The sequence below is a fragment of the Aplysia californica genome, unplaced genomic scaffold, assembly GCF_000002075.1.
Source record: "Aplysia californica isolate F4 #8 unplaced genomic scaffold, AplCal3.0 scaffold00254, whole genome shotgun sequence".
In the NCBI taxonomy this organism is placed as follows: Eukaryota; Metazoa; Mollusca; class Gastropoda; order Aplysiida; family Aplysiidae; genus Aplysia; species Aplysia californica.
In genome coordinates this window covers 398,201-419,290 of record NW_004797524.1, presented here as the reverse complement: position 1 = coordinate 419,290, position 21,090 = coordinate 398,201, and the positions used below count along the sequence as shown (strand labels likewise).

At 37.5% G+C, this 21,090-nt stretch overlaps 1 protein-coding gene across 3 annotated transcripts in view; it reads right to left on the bottom strand.

Moving 5' to 3' along the window:
* Positions 1-263: 263 nt before the first annotated feature.
* The window catches only part of LOC101853942 (zinc finger protein ubi-d4), a 31,311-nt gene continuing 10,484 nt past the window's right edge, over positions 264-21,090 (bottom strand). Inside the window, exons 2-11 of one of the 3 annotated variants that reach the window (XM_005100632.2) lie at positions 19,535-19,698; positions 18,881-19,000; positions 18,113-18,309; positions 16,246-16,336; positions 14,726-14,740; positions 9,094-9,153; positions 6,883-7,023; positions 5,198-5,310; positions 4,432-4,513; positions 264-1,974 (exon numbers count right to left, since the gene is read on the bottom strand). In XM_005100632.2, the coding sequence (XP_005100689.1) occupies positions 1,907-1,974; positions 4,432-4,513; positions 5,198-5,310; positions 6,883-7,023; positions 9,094-9,153; positions 14,726-14,740; positions 16,246-16,336; positions 18,113-18,309; positions 18,881-19,000; positions 19,535-19,698 (1,051 nt within the window). In that variant the 3' untranslated portion in view covers positions 264-1,906. Of the gene's footprint in view, positions 1,975-4,431; positions 4,514-5,197; positions 5,311-6,882; positions 7,024-9,093; positions 9,154-13,235; positions 13,359-14,725; positions 14,741-16,245; positions 16,337-18,112; positions 18,310-18,880; positions 19,001-19,534; positions 19,699-21,090 lie in introns of all 3 variants that reach the window. The other 2 variants (XM_035970330.1, XM_013083784.1) reach the window with 2 other exon arrangements.

Genomic DNA, 21,090 nt, shown 5'->3' with positions numbered 1-21,090 from the left:
GACAGAAACAGCAGAGGGAAAGAAAAGAAGTAAAATTACCAGCAGTGCCCCCCAACCTCTCCTGATAACAATGAAAACAAGTTGGCTTAAAAAAACTAGCATAAACAGTTTGAAACAACTGTCTTTAGATAATATGCAGGCCAAGTGTCAGGTGACACTATCCAAGTAAGTGTTCATATATTGAAAAAGGGACGAACTTGAGCACCTCTTCACATTCAGTGCAGGAAAAAAGTAAAGCCGACAGACATGACGAAATACAGATATTTAAATTTTGTTTACAATTTTATTGCGTATACGAACAGTCCATGTAACATCAAGTAAATTAGCTGCAAAGAACTGTTCTAACTTGTACAGAAACAAAATATAAATTACATAAAACAAAACTTGTACAATGACGATGATACTCAATTTACAAGAAAATGAAAAGAAACCCCCAAAAATCCAACCCTCAAACCCTTTCCAGAAAATTCTTTGTGAAATTTTTAACACATAATTATATATTTCAGAACACCCCTTGAAGAGTTTTATTTCTGAAAGTACAGACATTTTCTTCACATTTTTACGAACAAATAATTTTAAAAACAAATACTTGCAGTCAAAGTATGCAATCTCATAGAAACACTCATTACAATACGCAAAAAAAATTAAAAAATTTTTAAATCTATTTTTCAAAACTAAAATGACAAGACTTGTGGGCCACTCTTTTGACTCCTTGCTATTTTCTCTTGATGCTTGATCCATGGTGCAACATGAAAACTCTTTCATTTGTGTGAGATTCAATTTCCCCCCCCCCCCCCTGAAAAAACAAAACAACAGCCCCCCCCTCTATACATATAAACACAACACAACCATCTCTATTTTCCAAAATTCATGAGAAATTGTCCCAACTAAAGATATGACTATTATGACACTTGCGGCAGTGATGTGAGGTTGTTATAATTGGCGAAAAGAAATTGATAAAAACAGTTGTTTTATTTTTTCAAACAGAAGCCTGGTTCTCAAGTTACATATTATGTGATGTTTAAGAATAAAGTGTAAGCCAACTGAATTATACTTTTCTAATTTTGTACCCCTTTAGCCCTGAACCATAAAAGAAGGGAAGGGCCGAGACAGCACTCTTCTTTTCCGCTTTGAATTGATTCTCATGATAGAAGTCATTTCAGTGTTCACCTTCCAATCTGTTAAACATTAAAAGAAACTTCTTTTATACTTCGCCTCTGATGTTGTCAATCCAGCAGCATTTGGACATGTGCCCTTTAGCATAACAGCCATATTGTTGAAAGGGAAAACCTTTGCCCGCTGTCCATTTCTTTAAATGTATTGACAAAAAAATAAACTCACTTAGAGCCATATTTAGTTTTTAAAAAACCCAAAACCTGAATGAGATTCTTTATGATCTTCAAGTGCGAGGCCTGAAGCAGAGACACCAGCAACAATGGTTCGCCATTTATTCCTCGGATTGGATGCTCTAGAAAACACAAACAAACCTACATTATTATTACTCTGGCCTTTTCATCGATTTTTATGTCAACAACAAAAATATTGCATGCAAGTAGCACCTCAAAGCCTCCTACACTTTAACCATTCCAGCACTGGTCGAGCTGACAAAACCTGTCCCACCAAGGCTAGATTTACACAACCACACACAGTACACTGGTGTGTGCCCATACCACCGCACAATAGTAAAGGAAGCACATGGTCAGGCCTTTACTTGGGTCCATAGGTTTATGCAACATTATTTACACACATACATATCTGGTAGTCCATATTCCCGTACAATGCCATGAAAATTTAGCACATTAAATGATTTATGAAAAGACAGAACACTGAAACATCACTGTACAGAGATATAAAAGATACAATGTCTTAATGAAAAAAAAATGATGATAATGGAATTAATGAATTCTTAATTCATCCCTGCCGGTTTCTTCCCACCATGGAATTCCTCGATACACAAGTGGCAACTCCAACTTCCTGAGGATATATAAAAGCATGAAAAACTAAATAAAAATGCACACCATTCTCTTTTTATACAGAAAGCCCTATTTTACAGGAGAGGCTAGAAACTGCTTAATTAATTAAAATATCATATATGGTACTCCACTCCATTTGAGTAATGAGAAATACATTGACACAATTTTTGTCATTTAGTGCAGGGAAAAAGCAGGACAGAGAGAACCCCCGCCCCTACCCCCCAAAAAAAAACAACAACAAAAAATACAAAACAAAACAAAAACAGGGGAGGGAAAAGAAGTAGGACCTGCCAGTGGTGCCCTCCAACCACCGTGACACCCAACTTCTTCGTTTTTTTTAGTTTAGAAGAGGTTTTACGGCGCTCGCAACTGCATAAGGCTATGTGAGTATGAGCGCCAGAAGATTAGAGGTGTTACAAGAGAGTAACAAACATAAAAAAGAAGAAGGGGAGATAAGGACTATAGAAAAGAAGAAGCAAACCACACCAGAGCACCCGCCAACCACCCACTACCAAACTTCAATTGAAATTTGTCACAAATGAATAGAATAACACTTGAATAAACTTGAAGTGCAAATTTGGAGAGACAGTGCATTTGAGCCTGCCTTACTTTATTTCGAAGTTAACCCATTTGTACAAGACACAACTGATATATATATGATAAAAAGATTGGAAATGTTTATTTGTTTAGGTAAAGAGAAGTGGACTGCCCAAAAAAAAATAAAAAAATGGGCCATCATTTAGGGCTGGGAAAAAAAGACAGAGAGAAGAAAACAACAAAGAAGAAAGCAACGAAGCAAGACCTACAAGTGGCACCCGCCAACCACCTGCCAATTGAAAATAGCTATAAAAAAACCCAATGCAAACACCTGGAACAGTTATATTCATTTTCTTTTATCACTAAAAAGATAAAGCACCAATGTGGAAGAGAAAGCATTTTAAACAATGCTGTTTTCCATATAGGACAAGGGTATTAATAACAGGAAGAGATTATTTCCAAAAGTGGTCTGGAACCATTGTTTGTTTTTACATGTTTCCTTTTTTGGATAAAAAACCCCTGCAGATTCAGCGCTCACCTGGTTGGACAGGATTAAAAATGTAACCAGACTTTTTCCTTTTAAGTAGAGGTTTTACGGCGCTCGCAACTGAATAAGGTCATATGAGCGCCAGAAGATTAGTGGCGTTACAAGAGAGTAACAAACATAAAAAAGAAGAAGGGGAGATAAGGACGATAGATGTTTGATAGGAAAGAAGAAGCAAACCACACCAGAGCACCCGCCAACCACCCACTAACCAGACTTTACTTTCAATCTACTTTCTCAAAGACACATATAATTCAACAAAGACAACAGAACTTTGAGGACAAGCTGTGTCGAGTAGCAGCTTTACAAGTCTGAATGACAACTGCCACATTTAAACTTAAACGAGGACTAAAGAAACTTTGAAAAAGAAGTAGGAACAGACAACACAACAGATGGTTATTTAGTGCAAAGAAAGAATAGAACAGACTGACAGAAATCCCAGAGGGAATGAAAAGAAGTAAGATCTACCAGTACCACCTTCCATCCACCACCAAAGAAAGATTAACTAGTAGAAACTACAAAAGGAGAGAAAAGTTTGATACATCAGAGGCACCCTCCAACCACCCACAGGACAAACATGAGCCGAGTCCAGGGAGGAAAACGGATCAATCCAAAATTTACTTTCGCGGGCGATACAGATTAGGAAAAATACACATATTCCACGGTAGATTAGTACACATAGAATGACTCATCTTTGAAAGTAGTAAATCAAAATTATGCGTGTCCATACATTTAAGAAAAATTTTCATCCCTGGCTGTGTCCTAAAGGATTATATTAAATGTATGAGTGTCAGCTTACATGTTTTTTAAAAATAAGGTTTTACAGCGCCCGCAACTGAATAAGGTCATACGAGTGCCAAGGGGTGGATGTCAACAGAGAAGTCTAACAGGGTATCAGCTTACTCTCCTCACCTATTTAGCCTCAAAAGCATAAAGTCTGCTTCGACTATAAAGGCACCCAAGAAATAGCAGTTCACAAGAGAGTGACAAACATACCAATAAAGTAGAGGAAAATTACGATAGTACGGATGAGGAAAGAAAAAGCACCAGTTCCCCGTATGTTGTTCCGGCACAGTATGAGCATGACATAGATAAATCAGCCCATTTGCAATTCTACTGTGCATAAGAACATGTTAATATCCCTCCTTTGGGAATGGCCTAAAGACACTCCAGCTAGTGGCACTGCCCTGGGAGTGAGGTGGGGGCGCATCTAATGTGTTATGATAAAGAGCATATGTGTTTGCATTCATGAACATGTATTTTGTGCTCAGATAAAGGTAAAGCAATTGAAGTGCTATTTTGTATTGGAGTGAGTGCTACAGAAACTATCTGCATCATTATTATTATCTATTACTACAATTATTATGACAATCTCACCTTCGGGAGGCTCTGATAAAGGTGGATTCAAGCAATACATATGGTAGCCCCTGTCACAATCGTCACAAAACAGTAACTGGTCCTGTGGGAGACAATAGACACGCATACTTAAGAGTGGGTTTGGTTTTTTTTGGTCTCTCGCTCTTTCTCTAGCTATTCTGTGTCATTCTTCAGTCATGACTGCTTAAGCTTTCACAAACACAGAGACCCATAGCATTTTTCCTTGTTACAGTACATATCGGGTTGTTTTGCATGAGAAGTGAGAATCCTGCTTTTCACTGGTGTAACATTATTACTCTCAGGAAAGTGACACATCAAGAACAAATCATTAATGTCTAACCCCCCCCCCCCCAAATCAATATATAGGTTGTTTTTCAAATGAAATTTCAATAATACTGGGCCCACATATATAGAAATGAACTCATAATATAGAAAGTCATTCACGATCTTGCCAGTTGTAGTCCAAACGCTGCTCTTGAATAAGGGCACAAAAAATGATTAGATTGACTTTCGGCTTCACCTAACAAGATATCAAATCCTATGTAAAAGTATGGACAAGTTCCCTTGTCAGCCCATCCTCATGAAGGACAGAGACGGTAAATTAGAGAGAAACTTTCCATCAACTGGTTTCCTTTGAGGGCACATGTGATGATGGAAAAGTCTCTCTAACTTTGCAAAAATACTTCAGTAGTGTTGGGCCAATTTTGAATGACTTCAACAAGCTATCAGTTCTCATAGATGTAGAATACCACCAGAAATAACATACATCATTGTCCGAGGTGCCGCAAAGACCACACGACTTGCACTCAATGCACTGCCAAGGATACTTTTTCACTGAGATGATCATGTTGTCGGTGAACTGCAAACATGAAGGGTGACCTGTGGGAAACAAATTTACAAAATAAAAAACCTCCACCAAAAAAGCAAGGTTGTCGACGTCAACCACTTAACCATATTAATATGTATCACAACATGGTGGAATCAGGTGCTTGTCAATTTTTCTGGCATATAGAGTTATTTTTATCATCTTAAAGCTTGTTCATTTGTCTTAAATTTGTTAAAAAACATACCCGTCTATCTTGAACAGAATACAAGATATTTGCGATTGAAGGCGGTGGCGGTCACCTGGTTTCAGAGGTATAATCAGCGAGAAAATGGCGGCCAAAGTTTGGTGATTTCCAAAGTTTGAGAGTCCACAGACACTGGAAATTTACATTTTTTGTACATTTAATAATTGTTTTTCAGTAAAATCCACACAGAAATATGTTTTTGAAAGGATTAAAAAGGTGCTGAGCAAAAAAAGCAAAAAACTGGCCAAACCGGCAGAAAAATGCTCTTTTCTTCATTTTCATTATTTTGACGAGCGCCTGATTTCATCAGAATGCCTCACATATATGATACAATTATAGACAAGAATGATCTAAAAAAACCATGATAAATAGGATTTTAAAAAATAATCTAACAATAAAAAAATTAATTCACTACACTCAACAGTTTTCCCCAATTGATTTACCAATTATATTATTTATTATTATTATACAGGAATCAGTTTTCCAAGGGGCATCAAGTACAACAGGATATCTTATGCAAACTGCCATATGATTTCAACAAAGATATATTTGATACTAGTTCGAATGAGCTAACACAACCTTGCAGCGTTTGGTGTTGTTATCAAAGAGCAATTATGTAATAAAGGGAGGCAATAAAAAACTTGATTAGCTTGACAAGTTTCATTCAGCATAATGTCAGTGTTTTCCATGACATGCAGACTGAGACACACCAGAAATGTCTACGTGTAAATCTTTGCAGGCACACCACACTAGTAGGTATTCCAGAAACAGGTTTTGTGCCCCCCCCCCCCCCCACAGCAATCTGTTTTACCAGCCGCGCTCAGTACAAAAATCCACTCAAAGACTCTGGTGTCATTTTCCCCAAAGGGCTATTCATTAAGTGCCACCACCAGTGTTGCAAAACAATACCACATTTCGTAAGGAAAAATACTCTTCTATTTGTCTACACTGTTTGGGAGAGAAATGGCAGCAATTTCAGATGAAATTGATACAGCGCCCTGCTTGCACCCACCATTTTTAGAGCACAATTTCACATTGTTGATGTACCTACAAAAAGGCAGTTAATGAACATAACTAAAATGGGGCTAACAGAAAACAAAAAATGATAATAATTACTGTTCTTAGGATTTCAAAACTGATTAAAAAGAAAATAGCGGACATACCCCCCCCCCCCCCCCAGAAAAAAAAAAATCACAGCAAAATAGGCATCCCTGACAATGCTAGCATTTTGTTTCCAGTACAAATTTCTAACAACTTCTTTCAATGTTTTTCATCTATGTCAAGCTCTTCCAGAAATTTTTAATACATCATCATGATTAATGTTCTCAAAAAGCCTTTGTTTGAGCAGGCAATGAGTTAGGAACACCAACACTTCACCAACCTGAACGACCACAGTCACTACAAGAAACAAGCTCCTCGGCTGCTTTAGTCTTCTTGTTCTCATTGACATCACCCAAACAGAAGTCGCAATAGTTGTTTGCAGACACTTTGCTTTCTGCTGAGGCTGGGGCAGCTTTGCTGGCTGGGAAAAAAAAGAAAGTGTTAGTCTTTTTGCACCATGGGTAAATATAGATCAAAAGATCGGCAAAAAAACTGATGGAAGAATCAAGAAATTTTGAAAGTCATTCGTTTATCTATTTCTTGCAAAAGGACAATGTACTAACATAAAAAGAAAATTTTTTATTGCTTACAAAATATGGACAATGATTCTGTCTTAGTGATGCTCCAAGGGAAGGTTACATGAGCTAGACCACCATAAGACAGAATCATGACCTTAAAAAAAAGGTTTGTGCATGGCAAGACATAAACAGGCACAGGTGTTCCCAGCTACAAAATTCTCTCAATACCTGTTACATTTGAAGCTTTCACTGCCAACATAATTCTTGATCTCACAAGAAGACACAAGCTGCTTCAAATACATTAATACCCTCTCCTGCTTTTGATCGAGTTCCAGTTTGTAATAAAAATCCATTCGCCTCTGTTAAGAATGTTGAATGAAAAAATGTTTTCAAAATCACTATTACTCATACCGGCCGGTATATGATGCATGTTCAAACGAAGAGAAAAATTGACATAAAACATTTTTCCCTGTTGCATAAATCCACCGTTTATCTGTGTCTAGAAATGTATGATTTACTTGTGAAAGTGAGCATGTACATATAATTTTAAAGTAGACAAAATGCTCACCAGTCAATTACCCTTACTTTGGATCCTCTTATACTAAAACTTTAATTTGGTTTCATCACGCAGCGATGGCAAAAAATACATATTATGTATTTAATTTTTAACTCCCTGTTTTTAGACAATTCAGTTTCCTTTCATTCAATTCCAAGAGCTCTGTAGAGTATGAGCAGGTGAGAGAGGAATGGTTATTCCCTCATTATGAAAATTATAACTGTCCTAATTCAGTACAACATATTGTTGCCGTATACAGAAAATAAAAAAAACTTAACAACTGAATGAGAGTTAGTAATACATCAACAAGAAATTATTATTATGAATACAGAACAAAATGAAACGGAAAGTTAGAAAAAAGGCTTAATGAGAAAAAAAAAAAGAAGATGGCTGAAATGATTATAATGTAGATAGTGGTGACAAAAAGCACTTTTCTTAAATCCATAACAGCAAAAAATCAAAATGATTGAGCTTACAATATTTAGGTTAGTACAAATTAAACCAGGTCATTTTAAGTTTGAAAAAATCCTGCTAACGTTAGCCTACATGAGGACTAAGAAATATTTCAGTGATTAGAATTAACTTTTTTGCGGCATAAGTTACATCAGCATACAGTCAGTGGTGTAAAGTCAGGCACTGATGAATATGCACATTGCACAGAAAGAGTTGACAAATGGACTCCCCCGCCCCCCCCCCACCAAGATGAAGAAAACAGAGGCAATAACTTAGCCTGTACATTAACAGAGCATATTATTTTTTGTAACGAATCAGCTACGCATCCGACTCTGACATTGCCCCAACTGGTCACATGTTAATAAAATTTATGAGAGGAAGAGATCTGATACTTTTGATGGGTTTTACGCACAACGAAACCCTCTTATAAAACAGCTGTTGGGGGTCAGCAAAGAGGCGCTTGTGTTGCAGAGATGGAGAGATGGGGATAAGAGGAGTGGACATGGGAGAGCTGAAAAACAATCGCACAATACAGCATTCTATCCTAATATGTTCCAGTTTCCTGCAATAGTTCACCAAAAATCTTTTGTTGATTGATTGTAAATGATAGCGAGTCCCAAGAACTGTACAAACAAATCATCGTATTTACAGATGAATTAACCAATAACAGATTTTTGGCAGTAAGCTGTTTTAAGTTCCGGGTAAAACAGAGTTTTAATGGTTGAATTGAATGCAGAACGTTTAAATTTTAAGTAAAATTGGGGAAATTTGCAACAGGCAGGGTCTCTCATTGTGCATGGAAATTAAATATTTATTGTGAATGTGAAGCCCTCTGATGAACAGTGCAAACAGACATCACAGTTCTGAAAGATCCATTCATGATAGTCATGATAATACAAGTCAATGCATGATCATCACAAACAAGGATGTGGAGTGATGTAAACAGATGTGGTGATTGGTTTACCTTTACTATTACTGGTGGCAGCCTCACCCCTGGACCGTTTAGAGCTTTTGGGAATATACTCTGCAGTCAACAAGCAAGAGAACAACATAAATAGTCTGTGTTAGAAGATCACATTCAAAGCAAGAAAAACAAAATAAAACAAAACAAACAAAAACCCCCAACATCAGTTTTCTATGAATACATAGACGATGAGAGACTAGCACCAAGTAGAAGTGAAGGAATAGAACGGGACATCAAACTTTGAGGGAGACAAAAACTGTGCAGCCCAGACTGTGGACAAACATATTAACGGTTCACCGTTTGATTTGGTCATAAAAAGAAAATTGTAGCTCATAATATCTAACTTGCGCAACCATTAAAACAAAACCCACTAACCTCACTAACAACTGTTACTTCTCTAAACTAGGCTTAGCTGCACCTGTTCAGTTGCCTACTCTGTAATGGCTTCAAGTTTTTCCGAACAATTCTGTGTCTGTGAAACACATGAAACCCTCCATCCAAGTTTGATGGTGTAAGTGGCTTAAAAACAGATTCAATAAAACACGACACAAAGGAAGAGAAGGACACCATACAGTAAGAAGAGACATCTCCAGAAGTCTGTCAATTCCCATATCTTATAATGCCAGTGCAAAATTTGAGCAAAAGGTAGACTTGATGATGATGACAGTGCTGAAAATAGTAAAGAAGCAGACATTCTTAGCCAAAGGTTGAGGCTCACTGCTTTGAGGCATGACACTATGTCACTTGGGGGGGAAAACAATTTCAAGAGAAATGAAGACGTGAGATGGCACTACAGATGAGCTATCACCTTGCGCAATGCTTTCATGAATTATCAGCTTTGTGCCACAGTGAACATGTCAGAAAGCTCAAACATTTGTTGAATAACAGAAAAATCACCATAAAAATAACAACCAATGACAACCATTGACTGATCAAAGCACAATGCCAACTACAGAGAAGCACGCCAGCCACCAAAACATAAGCCAAGGAAAGTTCTTTGAACGAGTCTAATTCTACTAAACAGTAAGAAAGAATAAAGATATTTCCCAAAACACACTGTAACGCTTTAAATACACTGGAGTCTACTTATTGAGTGGTCTGATGACAATACGAACAGAGGAATCTTTTTATTTTATGTTTTTCCATTAGTTGAACATTACTTTTCCGAATCTTCTGCAATAACACTCTGTCTCGTGCCATTCTTTTTGTTTCTTGTTTGGTTCCAAGCCAGGTTTCTCAGACTTGTCTCCATCTTCTTTTAGCCCCCCTCCCCTCCCCTCTTGTATTTTACCGTTGCCTCCAGAATATGTTCCTTGAGTAAATCATAGTGTTTGACATCCCCAAAGTAGTTCAATTCCAATATGTTCTCAAGGGATCTATATGCATACAAAGAAAAATAACCAACACTTCGATAAATTCTACTTAAAGCTAAGTAAAAAACAACCACGGATATATGCTGGGCCTTACGAAGGTTTATGCTTATTCTCAACTGCGACTTTTTTCTTAGCGCTATCCATCTGAATCTTAAACTATTATAAATATGAGTCGAACACATGCCCAATGCATTTACATAATTTGGACATCACTCAATGCACACAAGTGGGGGAAAAAAAAAAAAAAGGAAACAAGAGTGAAAGTTGATCTTGACCAAGAATTCAAGTCATCTTGATCCAATATATATATATATATAAATTCCATATTTCCTACCCAAATAAATTTGGGACTGAAATCTCTGTGGAATCTTTTGTCTTTCCCATGCCTGAGTTTTGTGCTCCTTTGCACCATATGTAACACTACAATACACCTTCAACAAGACCCCAGTTTGTCCACAGTCTGATGCTTCCAGTGACACTAAAATCCACAAAACAAGGAAAACTAGAACTTCGTACTGCATATTTTTCACACTTAAAGTAACAAAGTAGACAGGAATTGAAAGCTTTGAGAGCCATGACCCGATTTCCATCAAAATTACAGACAGGAAACAGGAAGTTTTCATTTTGAATTAACAGTGAATGAGAAAATAAAAAGTATTCAGAACGATAATGTTTCTAGAAATTTATTTTCTCCAAGGTAATGAGCATCTGAAATAGTATATCTCATGTCAGCAGAACAGCTGACCCTTGAAAAAATCCAAGCAAGACTTTTGAGACTCCTTAAACGTATTGTCCCCATTCTACAGTATGATAGTCAACACTCACAAATCCTAGTTTCTTTATATTTGGCACCAAATAAATCACTTACGTACCCATTTGATCATCACCTACTACAAAACTGAAACTACTTTACGTTTTTATAACTATCTTGACAAATACACCTGGTATCTAATCTAGATATCATATTAGTTTCATTACTTGTATTTATCTATAACACTTCCATAAGAACTTTTCTGAGCACACAGAAATAATCGAAAAGGGGCAAGGGGAGGGAAAAAGAAAGCTGCTTGTTTACCAAAACATAGGACAAAGAAATTAAATGACTAAGGCAACATGCCTCATAACATTCAAAAGGTTTCGTTCATGAATACTATTTGCTGGCTTAGTAAGCATGCATGCATACAAAGATGTTTCTGAGTTATCAAGCTGACCTATTTCCATTTGACTGCCATTTGAAGGGTATACACTTCTTTTCCATTTTAATTATTTGAGCAAACTAAAAGAATTAGAGACTAAGTAGAGTAGAAGGAACCATGCAGTATGAATCTTATCACAGTACCAAAGTTAACTGCATACTTTTATAAAACATCAGTTTTGAGGATTTGTCTATCAATAGCATGTCAGCCAAAAATGACAAGTATGTCTTTTCATAATTTTTCTGCAAGTCTACCATCATCTGTAGTCCCCTAAAAACCATGAAAACGAAAGAAAAAAGTTATAATAATCAACTTCCATTTTCAGACTGCCAGTTTTAATACCCAATTTTAAAAAGAATGCAAATTTGAACCTAAATCAACACCTGAAGACTTCATTATAAAGAATGATTTTGTTGAAAGCTGACATTCCTTGAGCAGAAGTAACTGCGATTTCTAAAAATAAAATTCAGCAAACTACAGAGTCAAAGTGTTAACAGGATAATTTTTACTGTCAGAAAGCAGTCTTTGTTCCCCCCAAAAAATATATACGCTATGCATACATGCATTCTAAAGTTTATCTAACACAGCTTCTTTCTTGTTTTCAAATGGAACAACTAAATCAGATTTCACAGAGTAAAAGTAAGAAAACCCCCCCCCAAAACAAAACAGTTTTTCTTACATCATTATATCTATGCTGTGTTAAAAATAAATTTTGTTTCTTCTTACTGTTATCTTTTTTTTACAAAAAACTGACCCATAACTAAACAAAGCAACAGATACAACAGATAGAATAAAGAAATGTCGCAAGTCTCACCAAAAAATACTTTTAGTACACAGTGTAAGAAAAGAAATTCAAAATTCCGCATGAAAACGGACACAAACAAGAATGAGTACAGAAAAAAAAAAAAAAAAAAAAAAAAAAATTTTTTTTAACAATCCCCCCCCCCCCTCCCAAATCAAATTAAAAAAAACCCCAACATATTCTGTTATTTCCAACAGAATTCTTGCTAAAATAGTGAAAGAAAATAATCCAAGAAACACGACAAAACAAGAATACAAACCAAGTTTGAAGGGTACAGAATAAAAGCAAAGAAAAGAAAAAAGAAAGAAAAAACAAAACAAAAAACAAACACTTAAAGTCAGACCCTGGCCAATTAGTAATATACAAATATCTCCAGCACATTCAATACTGGAGCTTTCAACAGCCACATGAAGAAAAAAAATGAGAAGGGCGGTGAAGACATAGCAAAGCATGCAGTGCCCTAGTCAGTAAAAGCATCTGATCCGAAAGCAGACAAGGCTTTAACAGGCAGGTAGCGATTGATGCGCGTGTATACTAACTGCAATAAGCAAATGAAAATATATGGCAAATGAAATGTGATAGCAGAAACGGGAAGAAATTTTGTTGCATTTAACGAAAAGAAAAGAAAAAGAAAAAAGCTTGAAGCATGCAGGTGGTCACTAAGCTGAAAATAAAAATAAATAAATAATTTTTAAAAAAAACATATGTGTGCTCTGCATAGTGTGAACGGTTCAGAGAGCACACAGAGTGGGCTTAAGCTGTCACTGGAACCTGAGTTTGCGCGGCTGGGCGGTTTGGGTGATGGTGTACTACTCTCCTCATCCATCATGCCATTGTGGAAATGAGAGTAGTGGTATGCTAGACCGGGCCGTGTTTTGTAACGAGCCCCACAAGCTGCAACATATACACGCAATCCAGTTATTCAGACTTATTAGGGTGAGTGCACACTGCCAGCAGTGACAAAATCTAAAAAAAAAAAAAAAGAAACCAGTGACCAAAAACTTACTAATTAGAAAAAAATAAATAAAAAAGAAGGCAGAGGTAGAAATGGTGAAAAATTAAAATTGAAAGAAAAAATCTTGCAGAGATGCCACAGGTAGCCACTCACACCCGGATGAAAGTTTTCTGTGACACAGCAGACCAGCTATGATGGGGTGAGTGTTTTAATGAATACTTTTTTTTCAGATAACACACCACAAAGGAATTGCCTACAAGTCAATGTCCATAACTCTCCGAGACCGCAAGTTTAGAGTAAGAAACTGTATTTATGTACACAGTGATTAAGAGGAGTTGTAAAAAGAATCTTTGAAAATAGAAACAAACATTTTCATGAACTTTTTTAAAACTCTACAATTAAACCAATATAATTTATTGTCAAGCATTACTGTGAACATCTGGGACTTATCTGGTATGAGACCATAGGTAGGCAGGTACCAATCATTCGCTACAAAATATCAGAAGCACTACACTATCACACTTTTTACTGATGGGGGGGAGGGCTAAGGGGGCCACCAAGTACAGAACTTTCAGAAAGTATGGATTTTCAAAAATATTTGGGAAGATTAGAAGCACTGCTACATCAGCATAACTTTTCACAAAGATTAAAAATAAGGGTAAAAGCAAAAGTAAAATCTTCTTCTCTTTGATAGCTCACAAAGAAAATGAAAAAAAGAGGAACAAAGCCACAAATTCGCCCCCCCCCCCCCCCCCCCCGAGTATTTCTGGCACTAATAGCAGAGTATAATGGCAAATGTATACAGGAACCATCTTCTTCTTCTTGTTCATTTTTAAATGAAAATCCTTGTCTCTAGTGTGAAGGCTGCTGTTTGCCGCAGGTCCTCCAGGCTCCCATAAAGTTTTGGGTCTCTCAGCCTAGGGTTGGGCCAATATTTCCTAGTAAGACTAAAACCATGAGTCCTATTTTATTTCTATTGCATCCTTTATGAAATAAAATTTGCTGCACATCTTCATCACACACATCTGTGCAATGCTGTCACACGACTGAGCATGCTGCCAGGAGATGAGTGTGTGATGCAGTCTCAGAGAGTTAATGAAGGACAATGCCTGCAGAACCTGTGGTGACTCGGAGGGAAAAAAAGACAAAGAAGAGGGCAAGACAATGAGGCGGAAACAACTGTCGCTTGTACAAAGCAAACAAGCTGAGAAGGAAAAAATGGAAAAAAGGGAAAGAAAAAGAAAGGGGAAAAAAAAAAATAACATCCCAGGAGACATAGGGACAAAACCTCAAAGACAAATCATACCTTTCTTTTTTCCAACTGGGGATTTTAAATAATGTTTTACACATGTGCACACAGAGTATGACAAGAAAACTCACTAAATTCACTACATACATAAGGCCAAAGCTTTGCAAGTGCTTTACTCAATAGCATTGATTACAACTATCACAGAGCAGAAATGATTCAAAACACATCATACCATCAAAAACCTTGAGAGGAGTTGATGTACGCAGTTTTCAACCAGTCTAATTGATAAGTACAAAAATATAACTAGAAGCTGCACATAGCTGATAGAGAACACTTAGACAATTAACCTTTCCAAAAATCTTTGGGAAAAATCAACCACACAATTTTTCTTTTAAGAACACATTGACAGGACAACAAACACTGACTATACAGGCCCGAAGAGTAACTTGGTGCAGAATGGTGCTACAAACTTTTAAAAAAAAGCGAACACAGCTTGAAATCAGGAGAAAAATTTCCAAAGTGTTGAAGGAAGCGGAGAAAAGAAAGGCGAAAGAAAAGGAGCACGGAAGACAAGGACAATCAGATGAGGGGACTGTTTAAGACAGCACACATACACAATTTTTCTTCTTCTTCTTTCACTCCTCTGAGATATCATCATGTACACATGTGAGGCGAGCTGACAAAATGAGTTACTTCTTGCAATCCACAAATGGAGATATTGGCCCAAACTAGACATTAGGGTCAAATTTGTAGATTTTCTCTTGATGCTATATTTTTGAACTATAATCTGTCTTTTATTATTTCATACTTATATATTGTAAATCCACCTGTAAGCGTGAAGTATCTATTTCTTTAAGGCTTGAATCAGAGAAGTAACTCATTTTGTCAACAGGCTTCACATATATGCAACTGTATCAATTGTAGTGTCATCTTGTAACATTATAAAATGTACCCCTGTGTCCATTATCCTAAAAAACACAGACTTGAAAAAGGTCACCCCGAGACACCGTCAGAACACACTGAGACAAGTTAGATTCTTATCTCATTCCTTTCTCTGACAATCAATTAAATACATTATATTCATGTGTTGTGATGCAGTGGAAGCAGGTACCCGTCAATTTTTTTGGCATATGGAGTTATGGTATAATCTAAAAGCTTGTTTTTGTCTTGCTTTTGTTGAAGAAAATACTGATCTATCTTGAATAGAATTTGTGATATTTATGCTCGAAGGAGGTGGGAGTCGCCTGGAGTCGGAGGGAAAATTAGTGAGAAAATGGCCATCAAACTTTGATGATTTCCAAAGCTTGAGAGTAATTGGACACTGCAAATTTATGTCTTTCGTGTCTTTGATCAACGTTTTTCAGTAACATCAACACAGAAATTTGTTTTCAAATTGTCTTAAAAGGCATTGAATCCAAGACAAAAAAAAATCGAAAAAAAAAAATACCCAATGGGTGGAAAGATGTTGGCTGCTTCGATTTAATTATTTTGATGAGCACCTGATTTCACCACGGTGCCACATAACAATATATATACTATTTCACACTGCACAGCTAGCCAAAGCACAAAAGTTTTACCTTCACAAGCGTATGGCTTCTCCTTTTCCTCTGGGGTCAGAAGCTCCTTGCTGTGCTCATCATTCTTCTTCTTCCTCCCCTTTGTTGTGGTCTGAAACGACAACATTGAGGTGATAGTAATAGATAGCATTTATATAGTGCTACATCTCATACAAGTATGAGCTCGGAGGTGCAACACTGGTTTTTTTTTTTTTTACATCAGTTTATCTCATGCCCCCTGCTAGAGCTAGGAAGTAGCTTACAGTAAGATCTTCATCTCACATTGAAGCTGATTTTTACGTACCTGGCCTTTTTATCTGTTGTCAATGAGGAATTATCCCTTGCAGCTATGTGTTGTTTTGAAGTTTCTCCTAATATCTATACCGCCTGGGATTGTTTCAGTTCTGGGCAGGAAATAATAATTTTGACTTTTGCCCGGATGGCAGCCCGGTGGGGACTACTCCTCTCCATTTTAGAACTGCCAAAGGATCTCTAGCTTGAGAAATTCCAAACTGGATTTCCTAAATTTTTCTTCCTTGTGCAAGAAGTCTAGGTACTGGATTCTACCTACACTAGGGTCAAAGATTGTAGAATATAATTTGAAAACAAAACTCCAAAACAACTTGAAGCTGGCCAGGATCAAACTCCAGACCTGTTGAGCTACCGAGCCTCCTTTCAGACATATTGTTTTTCACACCATAAGGACCATGACTGCTCCCAACTACCTTCTTTTTTTCCACATGCTAGCTGTTTTCAGACATTGTTCTTACTATAGCTGTTCAACTCTAGGACAGATCTCTTCAACTATTACACTGAATTCACTTTTTATAGACAGGAGGAGGAAAGAACGAAAGACAAGGAGACGAAAGGCACTGTACAGCTACCAGGATCATGAAGGAAGTATTTGGAGTCGGTGCCTCAGTGGTTAAGCTCTCAGACTCATAACCGTAAGGTCGTGGGTTCAAATCCTGTCAAGGGACCGACGCCATGTCCTTGGGAAAAGCCTGTTACACGAATTTTCCTCACTTAACCCAAGTGGGAATGGGTATCCAGCTATACACAGCAAAAGATCTTGTCCATTTGTTAGTGTTTGAGCGCTTAACCAGCTGCTTGTACTGTATGCTTTCCTCGAAGCTGAGAATGTTTCTAGGCGTTATATGTTCTGCTAGGGTAATAATATAGTGTGTAAAGTGCATAGAGCTTGCTCTCGAGTGGGGACATGCGCTATACAAATGCTATTTACTATTATTCATTTTAAGAAAGGACTGAAATCAATAATCTTTTCAATCAATCTCAATCAGTCAGAACAATGATTACAATGGTATATATATCAGATCAAAGATCAACCTCATTACTTCCCTATATTTTTCACAGCTCTGTCAACTTGGTATTTGGGCTTGCATGTCGAGGAACATGTCAAAGACCAGAGGAGAAAATTTAATTTAAAAAAAAAAAAAAAAGCAATAAAAGCAGCAAGATTTGTTCCATGTCGAAGATAATAAGCAGCCCTTTAGAAAAAAAATTCATATACAATTCTGAAAGGAGCGAAAATAATACAGTGAGTTTGTACCTAGAATGACACCAACTAAGCTACTGATGAGCCCCCGGAAATGTGCTACACTTAGACAGAACCCTGATCTGTTCATATATAACATTTGCAATATTATCCATAAAATTAATACATGCTATTTATGAAACGCAGTTTCATTGGGAGAGTGCTAAATTCGCTTATAACCCCCCCCCCCCCCCAAAAAAAAAACAACCAACCCAACAAAAACTTGCACCTACATCAAAATGCACTTCACGTAAATTCACACATGGTCAAACGCAAAAACGAAATATGAACTGTCACTCTCCCTTAAAGACATATTGTTAATCTCAGCTATACCTTTTTCCGCCGTTTGCCTTTCAGAGAGTCTTCAAAGTCACTGATGTCTGATTGATCATCCACCATTGCCCCATCATCTGGCGGCTCTCCAAGGTCATCATAGTCATCAAACCATGCCTCCGTGCCCTCAACAGTCTCAAAATCGTTCTCATCAATTTTATGGGCAGGGTTTTCGACTGCACTAATCTGATGCATGTCTGAGAGTGAAAAAAAGAGCAGAGCAGGTTGGTCAAGTGAATTCCATAGACAATCCCCCCCCCCAACATTCAAGTCTGAATGAATCCAGCCATACAACATATGTACATAATGGAGTCAAACACGAAGAGAGAGAGAAAAAAAAGCCAACTTGACTGTGTTACATTATTTTATTAAGGCGCTGGCGACCTAATTTTTTTTATATTTCTCTCAATCCAAAGGAGCTATACGAGCAACAATTTTTTCTTTAAAAACACTGAATACATCTTGAGTAGTACAGACTACTACACTTTGTGAAAAATCAATTGTTGAAAAGTTTTAAGAGTCACAATTATCAGCCTTTGCGAATATCGTTTCTTTTTCTCTTACAAAAATTCTTCTTGACCTGCTACAATTTTATCCTGGCCTACAACCCTAGACCAAACTTCATTTCAATCCCCCCCCCCCCCTCCTCCCCATAAACCAACAGCAAAGAATCTACAATTTTATAGTGTAGAAATCTATCTGAAACAAATGTTGCTTTGCTAGAAAATATCTGCAGCATTCAATTTACAAGCACATAACAATTCTGACCTGCTTCTCCAGTCTCGATATCTCCATGACGACCTATCCTTGGGTCAGAGGAAAAGAAAGACCTCTTTTTCTTTTTCCACCTTTTTGCTGGGTAGCTGTACAGCTGGCCACTCATCTCCCCTGAAAATGAGCAAATGTTACACATAAAAAATAAAGTATGATGTATATAAGAATAAGTACAAATAAGCCTTATCAAAATAAAAATGTGTTATAAAAAGAATTTATGCAACTGTTCACTCATTGAAAAGAAAAGGAGCAATGCATACAGACATACTGCTACTCGATTAACACCCCCCCCCCCAATGGATAGCAGGGGAACGGAGCCCACTGTGCACCACAATAGGACGTGTAGCCCTCAAATGGTGGAATATCATGAGACCGCCAGGCCCTCTTTACGTAATAAATACTGTAATTTCTTTTGTATTATTTTCCTTCTTTTCCCTTATCGTTCTCTATAAAATATCAACAGAACACCATTTTTATACACTTCACCTTTGAAATGACCTATGTCATCCTAGAAGTTCAATAAACATTAAAAACGAAACATACAAAACCACCAAACTATCAGATCCAGAATGCAACACATGCGTACAGATAATTGATAATAATTTCAGACTCCTTTACAAAAGACACTGTGACATGTACTCTGAGTACCTGGTTGCCTGTGCCTGTAGGGATGAAATAGATGGGTGTGTCTCTGGGCCACTCCTGTTTGGGAGTCTAAGAACGGTAGCCGCATTTTTCTCTCCATCGACAGCCTTGTATTGAAGCTGGCTGTTTGCTCCATGGCTTCCAAGTACCTTTGTTCATTGGTGTAGCTGAAAAGGAGGAGTGGAGAAAGTTCTCAAAAACCTGAAAGTAGGCTTAGGTCAACAAACTAATACCACTATTGCCATTTCTATTGTTTGAACTAGATGCATTCCTTTTAATCATGAGACATAAAATACCCTGCTCTGCGGCTGAAGTAGCATTACGACTTCTACAGCTGTAGAATATCAATTCAAATTTAACCAACCCAAACATGATGATTCTAAAGAGTAACCCATCTTTGTCACATGCAAAGTTGGCTACCTGCACCTTTGTATTTCCACTTTCCAGTCTATCACTCATCTCATGCAAAAAGCCCATTAGGTCATTAGGTATCAATTATTGAACTGACTGGAATAAAAAAGGTGATGAGCTGGCAATTGAAATCCATACTGAAAGAGTATTTCCTGTATCTGAGCTATTGAAGTAAATGAAGGAGGACACATTTATGGATGTTTAATTCCCAAACCATTTCAATAACTCACAAAAAATCATTGAAAAAAATTACATTATATTTACAACACAAATTTCTGTCATCCTATTTGGCCTACATGTATTTAGGCTAGGCCTGTTCTCAACACTCAGATGAGATAAAATCCATTGTATTCTCAGACTGGGTGAGAGGAACAATATATAATAATCATTCTCACCTTCTCACCCGGGGTGAGAATAAAACGGATACTATTACTTTCCTCACCCGGGGGGAGAATAATGACAGTCTTCTTGAAAATAACTGATTTGTGACAGTTTCAGTGTCAGTGGTAATATGTGTGGTCTGTAACTAAAGATACTGCAGTTTGTTGACCCAAAAGCAGTGCATCTGTGTGTGGGAGTGAAAACAAAATGTACCGACAATATTAGTCATTACGTGTTTCAAACGAGTTTTGAACCAACGCAGACGGTTCTAAAGTATGCCTTGTTAACTTGTTGGCCAGAAATGCTGTGTCAGCCTGTGTACTCGATGAATGTAGTAAGGTAATTCAGTGGGACCCACTGGAGTCTGGAGAGCGAGGCACCAGAATGTGTGAGCGTGCCTCGTGAAAGGTACCAAATGATGCATTTGTTCGAACCGAGATATAAGGCTTCAAAGGTCAAAAATACAAATCGCCAGTTCGCGAGCAGGGCCAAAGGGGTTGCAATTATGCAAATGAGCTCTCGTGCGCATCTCTCGCCCTCCATTGTACTTTGCCGGACCAGGAGTAGGCCTCAGCCAAGTCTAGCCCTGCAGAGTCGAGAGCAAATTAAATACACAGTGGCTACGTTCACGGCGCTGTGAACATAGTCTGCAGGCCAGGTTCCAGCCGCCATGAATGTAGTTTGCAGGCGCTGTTGAGGCTACGTTCACGGCAGTCAAGCTTCGTTTAGACCGAGCGTCCACTGCCGGTTTTAGTCAGTGACTACAG